The sequence below is a fragment of the Erythranthe guttata genome, chromosome 14 (assembly GCF_056151865.1).
Source record: "Erythranthe guttata isolate IM_541 chromosome 14, IM_541, whole genome shotgun sequence".
NCBI lineage: Eukaryota > Viridiplantae > Streptophyta > Magnoliopsida > Lamiales > Phrymaceae > Erythranthe > Erythranthe guttata.
The window spans coordinates 2959369-2971432 of NC_142546.1; the positions used below are offsets into that span (position 1 = coordinate 2959369).

The 12064-nt window shown below is 35.3% G+C and overlaps 3 protein-coding genes and 1 long non-coding RNA gene across 4 annotated transcripts; 1 reads left to right on the forward strand and 3 right to left on the reverse strand.

The window, feature by feature from the left end:
- Nucleotides 1–2484: 2484 nt before the first annotated feature.
- LOC148764930 (uncharacterized) lies at nucleotides 2485–3918 on the reverse strand. The gene is made up of 2 exons (XR_016029703.1): nucleotides 3615–3918; nucleotides 2485–2745 (listed from the first exon to the last, which is right to left on the reverse strand). It is a non-coding gene; the product is annotated as an uncharacterized LOC148764930 (long non-coding RNA).
- A 274-nt stretch (nucleotides 3919–4192) lies between these two features.
- Nucleotides 4193–5302, reverse strand: LOC105954373 (F-box/kelch-repeat protein At3g23880). Its single transcript, XM_012978041.2, has one exon. It carries the CDS (start codon nucleotides 5300–5302, stop codon nucleotides 4193–4195), a length of 1110 nt encoding a protein of 369 aa, XP_012833495.2.
- Nucleotides 5303–7501: 2199 nt separating this feature from the next.
- Nucleotides 7502–8623, reverse strand: LOC105954374 (F-box protein CPR1). The gene has a single exon (XM_012978042.1). It carries the CDS (start codon nucleotides 8621–8623, stop codon nucleotides 7502–7504), a length of 1122 nt encoding a protein of 373 aa, XP_012833496.1.
- Nucleotides 8624–10586: 1963 nt separating this feature from the next.
- LOC105954375 (F-box/kelch-repeat protein At3g23880) lies at nucleotides 10587–11914 on the forward strand. The gene has a single exon (XM_012978043.2). It carries the CDS (start codon nucleotides 10628–10630, stop codon nucleotides 11699–11701), a length of 1074 nt encoding a protein of 357 aa, XP_012833497.1. The 5' UTR covers nucleotides 10587–10627; the 3' UTR covers nucleotides 11702–11914.
- Nucleotides 11915–12064: the final 150 nt, after the last annotated feature.

Sequence of the window (12064 nt, forward strand, 5' to 3'; positions counted from 1 at the left end):
ATTCAAATCGATTATAACAAGGGATACGCTCATACGCACACGCAACTCATGATGAAAGGTATTGGTTTATGATTGTGACTCAATTAATTCCTTCCCAAATAAGAGATAACAACTAGGTCAAATTCTTACTAAAAAAAAAACTAGGGTAAAATTCATTTTGCACCCTTATACTATGCAAAATGTATTATTTACCCCCAGATATATAGAAAAATAGCGAAAAGTACAATTTGCACCCTTGAATTATAGGGTTTGTCACTAACTCCCTCCTGAACCATAAAACGGAACAAAATAACCTCTCCATTTTCAATCCGTTTGTGTGTGATGATGTGGCTGAGTTGACTTTTTTCATTTTTTAATCACTTTTGTGGCGACAATATTTTTTGACGTTTTAACCCTCAATTTCCTATATTTGTATCTATTTATATGCACAGGTTCGTTAAAATACTTAATAAAACTTATATTACCAAAAAAATACATATATTAAACAAAAGCTTCCAGACATATCTATCTAATTTTATCAGCCCATAGTAATACAGTGTTGGAAAAAAAATTAATTATAAAAAGAAAGAAAAAAAAAAAACCCAAGATGCCTTCTCTTCTCCGACGGCTTTTGTCTACTCTATTTCAAGCAATGTACAATTCATCCGCCCTGAAATCTGACGTTAGGAGTCGCTTCAGTTTCAGTTTAATGAGGAGGGGGCCGAATGACGCCGTCGAAGATGTTTGGGGAATCGACGTTGATATACACGAGTGAAAGTAGGTTCTTATCCCCTGCTACGACCTCACAACAGGGGCGCCTTTGGTGTTCTCGCGGGCCGATGCATTGGAGATGGACTTGCAGTGTGTGGGACCACCTTAGCCGATCTTCTCGATCGGAGAAGGAAGATAGAGGCAAAGAGAAAGAATAACGGGAGAGGTTGGCAAGTCAAAATTTATTAATTAAAGTTTGAGCACAAAGCAGGAAAACATTACTAATGTGGCCAGGGGCGGATCCAGGGGGTTTTCTTGGGGGCGAAAATATAGGGGTAATTTAAGAGAGAAATTTTTTTTTGGGACTAAAGTGTACAAAATTAAAAGTTTGAGGGTGAAAGTGTATAAACTAATACATAAATAAAAAAAATAAAAAAAAAAGAAAAGCTTAAAAAAAAAAGCAGCTTAAAAAAAAGGGTCTATTAGATATAACTCCCTTAAACATTCAAATAATAGGGGTAGACCCAAATTTATATTTGCCATTTTGATAACAGCCCAAACTTTTCATAATTACATAATTACCCTCAATCAAATCCCACAAAACCCGTTAGTTTACCTTTTGAAATAAAATCAAATCCCTTCCTATTTTCCCGTTAAATCACTATCATCCCAAACCCACTATCGAATAAACTGCAAAACCTCTCAGAACAACTTCCCGGTACGGCCGATTGAAAGGGGAAGACGTCTGCACTGCCGTGAAACGACGATTTTCGTGCACTCCGAGCAAGCTGTCGTAGGTACGTCGTCGCCACTCGCTGAATCGCTATCATCCATCGATTTGTTGATATGTTTTGGCTAAATCGACAATCACGTTTGTGTAATTGCAGATCTGTTATAATCGCATACCGAATTCGAGCACTAAATCAGTGATATTGCAACAATTGATGGGCAGGACATCCACCAGAAGTGATATCGTCGTTGGCCGCCGCCGTCGCCGTTGCCGTCACTGCTCCAATCTAGGGTTACTCAAATCTAGGATTACTCAAATCTAGGGTTTTGATAATTCTTCGGCCCATAGTTGATTAACGAGATGCATAGTCGAATTACATCTGTATTAATATACTATCCCATATCATTTAATAGACTATCCCACTGGTATAATTTTACTATGGATCTCGTTAATCGACTATGGACCGAAGAATCATCAAAACCCTAGATTTGAGAAGTGACGGCGGCGGATTTGTGTTTTAAAATTAATATACTATCTCATATCTTTTAATAGACTATCCCATGTATCTAATTCGACTATGGGTTTAGTTAATTGACTATTGGAAAAATAATAATATATATGGAAACTGAATAATATGTTTGTTTGAAATACTAATCAATTAGGGTAATTTTCCTTATTATATGAAAACGATTAAGGTAAATAATAATATATATGAAAAATAATAATATATATGGAAACTGAATAATATGTTTGTTTGAAATACTAATCAATTAGGGTAATTTTCCTTATATCATGTAATAGACTATCTTATTGATCTAATACGACTATGGATCTCGTTAATCGACTATGGATCCCGTATTATTCAACCACATAGTATATTAATAATTTCAATATAGTACATTGATCTGCTATGATAGTATATTACGGTTATAGTAGTGATATGAATTGTGTTACAAACAATATACCACTGAAATGACAAGAACATTGAGAACAACACCAACATAAAGTATTCCAACATAACCAATAAAATAGTACATTAATAATCTCATAATTTCAATCTAGGGTTTTGATAAAATACATAAAACACATCATAACACAATCAAACCAATATGTCGAGTTAAAACTCTAGTACATTAATAATCTCATAATAGTATAATAAAATGATAATGGTAGTATCATACGGTATTCATAATAGTATACTACTGTATTACAACGGTTTAAAACTTAACCGAAGTTACCGAGCCATTACATCGTAAACACCTCTTTATAGCAACCAACCCACCAAACCTCAACAAAATCCGTACGAAATTCGCCATCGAAAAAACCTAAAATCATGAAACAAAATTAAAAATGCAGAATACTAAAAAATGATTAAATAGACTGCAAATACATTTGAATGACAATACATTAATATCATCAAAAATAAACTTAAAATGCAAAATCCATACGCTAATTTAAAAAAGACTACGAACTACATTTTAATGTACTACCCAGCACACTTAAATCGGCTGTTATAAACAAATAAACCAACTATCGATCGGGATAAAAAACATGAACTCGACCACAGCGGACAATTATTCCGATTATTGCATAAACCAACTACGAAGCTTATATAAAACAACTCTGGTCCGATCTGCGTGAACCATCCTCTTCTAACTCTGTCAATCCTCTTCCAAACAAACATCATCCGCCAAAAATAACGATGTATATATTAATATGATACGACATTAAAAATGCAGAATACTAAAAAATATATTAATATGATCAAAAATAAACTTAAAATGCAAAATTCATACGATAACTTAAAAATTACTACGAAATATATTTTAATGTACTACCCAGCGTCCTAAAATCCGCTGTTATAAACAAATAAACTAACTATCGACCGGGATCAGACTCATGAACTCCACGACAGCGGACAGTTATTTCAATTAATGCGTAAACCAACTACGATGTTCATATAAAACAACTCTGGTCCGATATGCGTGAACCATCCTCATCTAACTCTGTCAATCATCTTCCAAACAAACATCATCCGCCAAAAATAACGATGTATATATGATGGAATAATTTTGTTAAAAAACGTTCTACTTAATAGAATCAAGTATCAACACAACTCTTTAAAATTTCTAACCACCGTAATCGACAATCCTAGACATTGAGCGAAAAATAAAAACGAATAACGCATTCATACCCGGTTAACAACGTCCAACAACGAACGCTCAAATTCGATCCTATTTCAACGACGGTGCAGAAATCTTCAAAGACGATAAAAAACCGCTGGAACGCTGAAGAGAACCTTCGAAAAATATTGTACACAATTTGATATAACGGCCAATGATCTCACATAATTTTATTCCGTGATTTTAGGCAACGTATCAGCAAATCTCAAATCACGTAGTAAAGGAAATAAATGCCGTTTAAAAATAAAACAGGGGTATTAAAGGAAAATTATATAATATATTTTGCCAAGTTGGCAAAATTGGGTCTATCTCAAAAAGGAAAAAAAGAATTGGATCTACCTCATTAGAAAATATGAACAAGGGGGTTATCGCTAATAAACCCTAAAAAAAAATCTTGGGGGGGGGGGGCCACCCCAGCCTTAGGCATGGGTACGCCCCTGAATGTGGCGATTTACGAGCAAGCGAATTCAACAGATAGATATTTGTTTGACCTAATCATAAAATAAACCCTCCAATTAATTCAAACAAGTAAAGCAACCAACATAAAATTAATATTGCTGAATATATTTCTTCTGCCTAAGACTATGACTTACGAACAACTGATTAATTTTTCTATTACAACTTCCTCTTTCTCTTGTGCCGGAAAAAACGCGCCGGGGTCGATCAGACTATCCAGATACGGAAAATACTCACAGTAGACACTAGAACGTTCGATGTCAAATTTTTCAAACGTCTTCTCAGAAGGGTTGTAGAGCACAAGTCTGCTCGAGTATAATTGGATTAGAATCTTATTTTCGACGAAACACAATGGTTTAAAAAACCAAATGTACGTCGGCACATTCTCGATCGTTATCAACTCCTCCCAGTAATTATTTCCGACGCCCTCTCCCTTTATCCAAATTCGAATCGCGTTACCGCGGCCGTCGTTCGCATTGCAATACACGCACAAACGCCCTTTCAAATCAGCCATGTAAATCCATAGGCGCTCCGCTAAAATCTCCGGCTTCTGTAATATCTTGATCTCGTCGTCTACGGGGTCAAAGTATGTTATAAGATATCTACCGGGATCCATCGAGAGCAGATATAAAACTCCGTCAACAAAAACATGTGGATCGTAAACCACTAGAAAACTAGTGTCACCGAATTCTTTTTTCCCCGTCCAGGATTTGTTCTTGCACGAATAAACCGTGTAGTAATTCGAACACACAACAACAACAACCTTAAAACCGCCGGTTCTCGGATCGTGACAAAGCCCGTAAATTTTCTGGGAAACGGTGTTTACTTCGTACGGGAACCGAAACGTTGCATGCGTTCCAGTGGATGGATTCCACAACACGAAATCCATGCAAGTTTTTCTGTCGTTGGTTAAGAGCAGAACGCCGTCGCAATAGGATAAGACAACGTTGAAGCCCCGATGGCCTTTCGATACTTGTAAAGTTCGGAGTTTACGATCTTTGTCGATTTTAACCAAAGAATAATCTTCACTGTTATCGGTACCTCGAAGAAGCTTACGTGAGCTTGAAGTTTTCGATCGGTGGAGATGAGTTTCGACGAATGCAGGATCGGAGATCATCGTATTCCATGATTTCGAGACTGTTTTGAACCGAAGAAGAGATTTGGCGGGTAATTTTAATAGGATGGGTTCTATGATTTCTAATGGAAGAAATGATGTGCTTAGTTTTTGGTGCTTTACAGCCATGGCTGTGGAGTTTTTCTAGGGTTTTTGTTGGCGGCGTATTGTTTTGCAGATCAATCATCAATGTGCCGCTGTGTGTATATATTTATATATCACTCGCACGTGTGTTAATTAGGTATCTAATTAATTAATTAGGGAATTGATTTTGTTTTCTTGAATATCTTCGCAAAATATAGAAAAATAACCAACTCAGAATTCGTATATGTAATGCTTATGGGTAAATTTCGGCCACTTTTGAAGTAATGAATAGATGAATTGTCGGTCCCACATCGAAAGTATTAAACCTTTGGTGTGGATATATATCAATTATAACTAGGGATGTTTACAAATAAGCCTATTAATGGGTACTTATTCATAAAGTGATTCAGACAAAAAATTTATTTACCAATAAGTCCCATATTTTTGTAAATGATTAAAATAACCCTTCATACTTTAATATGCTTCAATTTCATCCTTAACTTAATTTAACTTCAATTTGACCCCAAATTTTATAAATTATTCAATTTTGACCCAAAACGTTTTTTTTTCAAATTTTTTTTTTTCCAAAACTTTTTTTATTCGCCGGATTCCGGCGTTGACTTTTCAATTTTTTTTTCTTCGCCGGATTCCGGCGTTGACTTTTTTGAATTTTTTTTTTCTTTTTTCTTTTTTCTTTTTTTTTCTTTCTGTAACTTTTTTTTTTCCGTTTAAACATCAATATTGCTATGATTGACAGTAATATTAACTATATTACTGTTAAACACAGTAAAATTAAAACACAGTAATATTGCTATATTAATCTCTAGCACAGTAATATTAACACAACAAAACTCATTATTATTGTGTAATAAAGTAATATTACTATGTTAGCTATAACAACAGTAATATTACCGTCAACCACAGTAATATTACAATAATAGACAGTAATATTATTACGTTACTCCGTGAATAACTCAAACAAACAAAAAATTCCAAAATAAAATAATAATATTGATGTGGTTGACAGCAATATTACTATAACAACAGTAATATTACCGTCAACCACATTAATATTATTGTGTTTACAGTAATATTACAATAATAGACAGTAATATTATTACGTTACTCCGTGAATAACTCAAACAAAACAAAAAAACCCAAAAAATGATAATATTGATGTTGTTGACAGTAATATTATTGTGTTTACAGTTATTTTACTGTCAACGACAGTAATATAATTACGTTGACTTGTCAACAAATAAAACAAAATAAAAAAAATAACAAAAAATAAAAAATAATAATATTACGTTAATTTACTGTCAACGGCAGAACAATTACATAAATGTATTGTCAACGGCAGTACAATTATGTTAATTAACTGTCATTGACAGTATAATTACCTTAATTTACTGTCAGGACAACACAATTATGGTCAACGTTTAGCGGCAGGCGTAAAAAAAAAAAAAAAAAAAAAAACTTAAAAAAACACTAAAAAAAATCAACGCCGGAGATCGCCGAAACCGGCGAAAAAATCCGGAAGAAAAGAAAAAAAAAAGTCAACTCCGGAAACCGGCGAAAAAATCCGAAAGAAAGAAAAAAAAAATTGAAAAGTTACCGCCGAAATCCTGCAACGTTGATGTGTTGACCGATCAATACAATGTAAGAACATTAATTTCATTTTACGGATTTGTTTTCGGCAATGTTGACCGATCAATACAATGTAAGAACATTAATTTCATTTTACGGATTTGTTTTCGGCAATGTTGCGACAACTCCAATTCAATTATTCTATTCAATACCATTGAAGTTGTTACGTATAAATTATCTGCTAAGTCTCTCGGTCTCTTGTTAGATTCAAAATAGTTTCCAAGTCACGGAATACTATCATCCGTTACTTAATAATTACACGGGTTTTTACACAATGGTTTCATTTGGTTAAGTTGGAACATCGAAAATTTCAAACTGAAAGACGACACCGAAACTTCGCACCAGTTATTAAAGTTTGTTGCTATATATTTATGAAATACTACCTTGTTTTGTCGATCAGGGGTCCTGAGAAACGACACATTCGAGATTTTGCACAAGCCGGAAAATAATACTAATGTGTCGATTTACGAGCAAACGAATTCAGCAGATGTTTGTTTGACCTAATCATAAAATAAACCCTCAAAGTAATTCAAAGAAGTAATGCAACCAACATAAAATAATATTGCTGAATATATTTCTTCTGCCTAAGACTATGACTTACGAACAACTGATTAATTTTTCTATTACAACTTCCTCTTTCTCTTGTGCCGGAAAAAACGAGCCGGGGTCGATCAGACTATCTAGATACGGAAAATACTGACAGATAGTATAACGTTCGATGTCAAATTTTTCAAACGTCTTCTCAGAAGGGTTGTAGAGCACAAGTCTGCGCGAGTATAATTGGATTAGAATCTTATTTTCGACGAAACACAATGGTTTAAAAAACCAAATGTACGTCGGCACATTCTCGATCGTTATCAACTCCTCCCAGTAATTATTTCCGACGCCCTCTCCCTTTATCCAAATTCGAATCGCGTTACCGCGGCCGTCGTTCGCATTGCAATACACGCACAAACGCCCTTTCAAATCAGCCATGTAAATCCATAGGTGGTCGACTACAATCTCCGGCTTCCGCAATATCTTGAACTCGTCGTCTACCGGATCAAAGTATGTTATAAGATATATACCGGGATCCATCAAGAGCAGATAGAAAACTCCGTCAACAAAAATATGTGGATCGTAAACTACCAGAAAACTAGTGTCACCGAATTCTTTTTTCCTCGTCCAGGAATTGTTCTTGCACGAATAAACCGTGTAGTATTTCAAACACACAACAACAACAACCTTAAAACCGCCGGTTCTCGGATCGTGACAAAGCCCGTAAATTTTCTGGGAACGGGGGTTTACTTCGTACGGGAACTGAAACGTTGCATGCGTTCCAGTGGATGGATTCCACAGCACGAAATCCATGCAAGTTTGTCTGTCGTTGGTTAAGAGCAGAACGCCGTCGCAATAGGATAAGACAACGTTGGAGCCGGGAGGGTATTCCGATAATTGTAAAGTTTGGAGTTTACGATCTTTGTCGATTTTAACCAAAGAGTAATCTTCACTATTATAATGACTGAATCCCAACTCACCTAGAAGAAGATTACGTGAGCTTGAAGTTTTCGATCGGTGGAGCTGATTTTCGACGAATGCAGGATCGGAGATCATCGTATTCCATGATTTCGAGACTGTTTTGAATCGAAGAAGAGATTCCACGGGTAAATTTAATAGGATAGTTTCTATGATTTCTAGTGGAAGAAATGATGTACTTCGTTTTGGGTGCTTTGCAGCCATGGCTGTAGAGTTTTTCTAGGGTTTTTGTTGGCGGCGTATAGTTTTGGAGATCAATCATCAACGACTCAACGTGCCGCTGTGTGTATATATTTATATATCACTCGCACGTGTGTTAATTAGGGATGTAATTAATTAATTAGGGAATTGATTTTGTTTTCTTGAATATCTTCGCAACATATAGAAAAATAACCAACTCAGAATTCGTATAGGTAATGCTTATGGGGTAAATTTCGGCAACTTTTGAAGTAATCAATAGATGAATTGTCGGTCCCACATCGAAATTATTAGTACTTTAATGCGGATATATAATCAATTATAACTTAAGTATTGATTGCTGAGCCCGGTTGCGTGGGCTCGTTAATCCAATCATCTCCTATGGGGACCGACGCTCGATGACCAGGTGTGAGGCTCAGTATTTCCTTCGTTCGAAGCTTGGTGAAATTAGTTGGGCCTGCCCAGTGTGGAGTTTTTGCTATCTCTCTACGGGACCTAATAGAATCTTTTTACATGCCCACTCACCCAAATTTCAGTCTTCACATAGATCTCTGATCTCTACACCTTATCTCTCTCTTTACACCACCATCGTCTTCACATAGATCTCTACACCGTCGCCGCTCGTTGCCGTTGTCGCGTCCTTCATCTCTAGGTAAGGTTTTTTCTTTCTTTTTCGTTATCTCTATCGATTTCTCAATTTTTTTTTTCCTGATCTGTCCATCGCCGCCACCGCCGTTGTCGTCGACTCCCCATCTTTCTTTTTTGTTATATTTCTATCTCAATTTCTGTATTTTTTGATTTTTTTTAAAAAAAATTTCCTCCAGATCTAAACTAGCAGCATTAAAATGACTATAGTCATATTCGAATTTTTTTCTTCTCCTAATCTAAAACTTTCTATTTCTATTTCTGTATTTTTAGATTTTTCTCTCTTTTTTTTCCTCTAGATCTAAACTAGGAGTAGCAGCATTAAAATGACTATAATTATATTTGAATATTTTGTTCTTCTCCAAATCTAAATTGGCAGCAGTAACATGACTAGTCATATTCGAATATGACTATTATCTGAATATGACTGTTACGTTGTTATATTCAAATATGATTTTTTTATGTGAATGTTGATTGGATTGTTTTCGTAAGTAATAGGCAATCTTCGTTGTTTTATATAATTTGGTAAACATGACTGTACCACACTATACAATCAAATTTTTAAATTAAAAATGTAAAAAATTGCAATATTTAGAAAGAATATGACTATAGTTGATATAGTCACGTATAGTCAACTATAGTCATATTCGGCATAGTAAACAAGTCGAGAAAAAGAATTCAATTTTTTGTTTAAAAAAATATTTTTATTAAAAATAATTAGAAATAATAAAAAGTAATAATAAAATTAAAATACGAAATAATAAAAAATAAAAAATAAAATTCAATTTTTTTTATTTGGTAGCAAATTTATAGGAATTTGGAAGAAGATTTTTAGAAATTAGATTGTTGTTATGGAAAGAAAAAGAATAAGGAATAATTGAGATAAATTATCCTAATTAATCCTGATTAGCGGGATTAGATGCCTCATTAATAGGGATTTTGAAAATACTGGATAATTATTAAAAAAGATGTGATGGATAGTAAAGGGTAAGATTGAAAACAAATAATATTCTAGTGAGTTTTCACAGAGAAAGAATTATGGTATGTACATATCACCATGAGAGGTGTACAGCTAATGACCCCTATAGAAATATTAAAAAATAACCAACCATAAATAAATCTATTTTGCCAAAAAATACATTAAATATAAATAAATAAATCATTAAATATAATTGCGAGTTTATGTTTCACCCAAACTCAAGTTAAAGGAATTTTTTCCTAATTATACAAACATTATTGGAATTTCGTAATTATACCTTATCTCAAGGGATTTCTGTGTAATTTGCCACAGTTGCGTATTCTGTAAAACAAAACCCCACGCGCCAAAAAAAAAAAAAAAACCCAAACCCTAGAAACTCAACAGCCATGGCAGCGAAGAAGCACTTGAAACGAGGTACACCAGTTCTTCCACAAGAAATAATACAAATAATCCTATCAAACTTACCACCAAACTCTCTCCTTAGATTCAAAACAGTCTCCAAATCATGGTATACCATCATCTCCGATCCACTATTCATCCAAACTCACCTCTGCTCGAGTCTATCCGAGTCGAACTCGTTCGCTAAATCACAAGATCCAGAATCTCAACCTGTGAAATTACTGGAAGGCCCTTGTGGCGAGTATGACGTCATGTCCTTTTGTGGCTGCGTGCTTCTCTTAGTAGAGGCAAACATCTCGCTCAAGAAGAGGCTCGTGTTATGGGACCCGTGCACTCGAACGGAGACGTATGTTTGGTCGCCGGATATTTGTTCCGGTCGACAAAGTTACGGCCTCTGTTACGATCGAACATCTCGTAATTTTAAGGTTGTCGCCTTGTCTCTGGAAACGGAACGCTACGTAGTTTATTCGAGTAGGAACCGATCATGGACGAAGAGGCACGGATTCCCGGGCAGCGGTAAACCCGACACTTCCGCGCCGGGAGTGTACGTTAACGGGGCTATCTACTGGGTTTGGAGGCGCTCGTATAATAAGGTTAAAGAAATAATGTATTTTGATCCGAGAGATGATATGTTGAAGATGCTGCGGATGCCGGAAGGTGTCGTTGTCGATGATGTCAGCAAATCGATTCGCTTGGTTAATTTGAGAGGGTGTTTGGGCCTTTACTATTGGATTGGGGGAGAAGACGAGAAGAAGACGAATATGGTTCGAATTTGGACAAAGGAAAACGGCATTGACAATAATTGTTGGAATGAGTCGGTAACCTTTGACAATGTTCTTGACCGAATTTGGTGGTTCAAGCCGCGGTGTTTTGTGGAAAATAAGATTGTGATTCGATTCCGGGATTCGACGAGATTTGTGAATTACGACCCTTTTAAGAACACGTTTGAAGAATTTGAAGGCGACGCGAGTTGTTATGAGTATGAATTTGTTCCGTATGTACATGGTATGTTCTTCCCCATGCAAGAAACCAGGCCTATGAGGAAAATCATATGTTTGTAATAGATTCGAGGCTTGATTCATGTTCGTGTTGTCTTGGAAAAATGTTTAGTTTTCGATTTTACGAAGCAACATCTTTTCGTTTGTTATTACGCTATCTGTCCAAACGGTCAAAGTTGTTCGATGCTCGAATCTTAATTTTGTGTTCTTTGCTAGTTAAGGTTATAGTTTTTTCACCATCGTCTCTTTTAATATCGAAACTTTTATCGTTGGTTATTGAAACAAACGAGCCAATTTTTTTTATGCGACGACAAGATATAAACAAGGAAGAATCAACACGGAGAAAATAGGCAACATGAGGCTATGTTTGTTCGGATGACTTAAAACATGAACCTGATCATCGAAGCAAATAAAGATAAAAGAGAT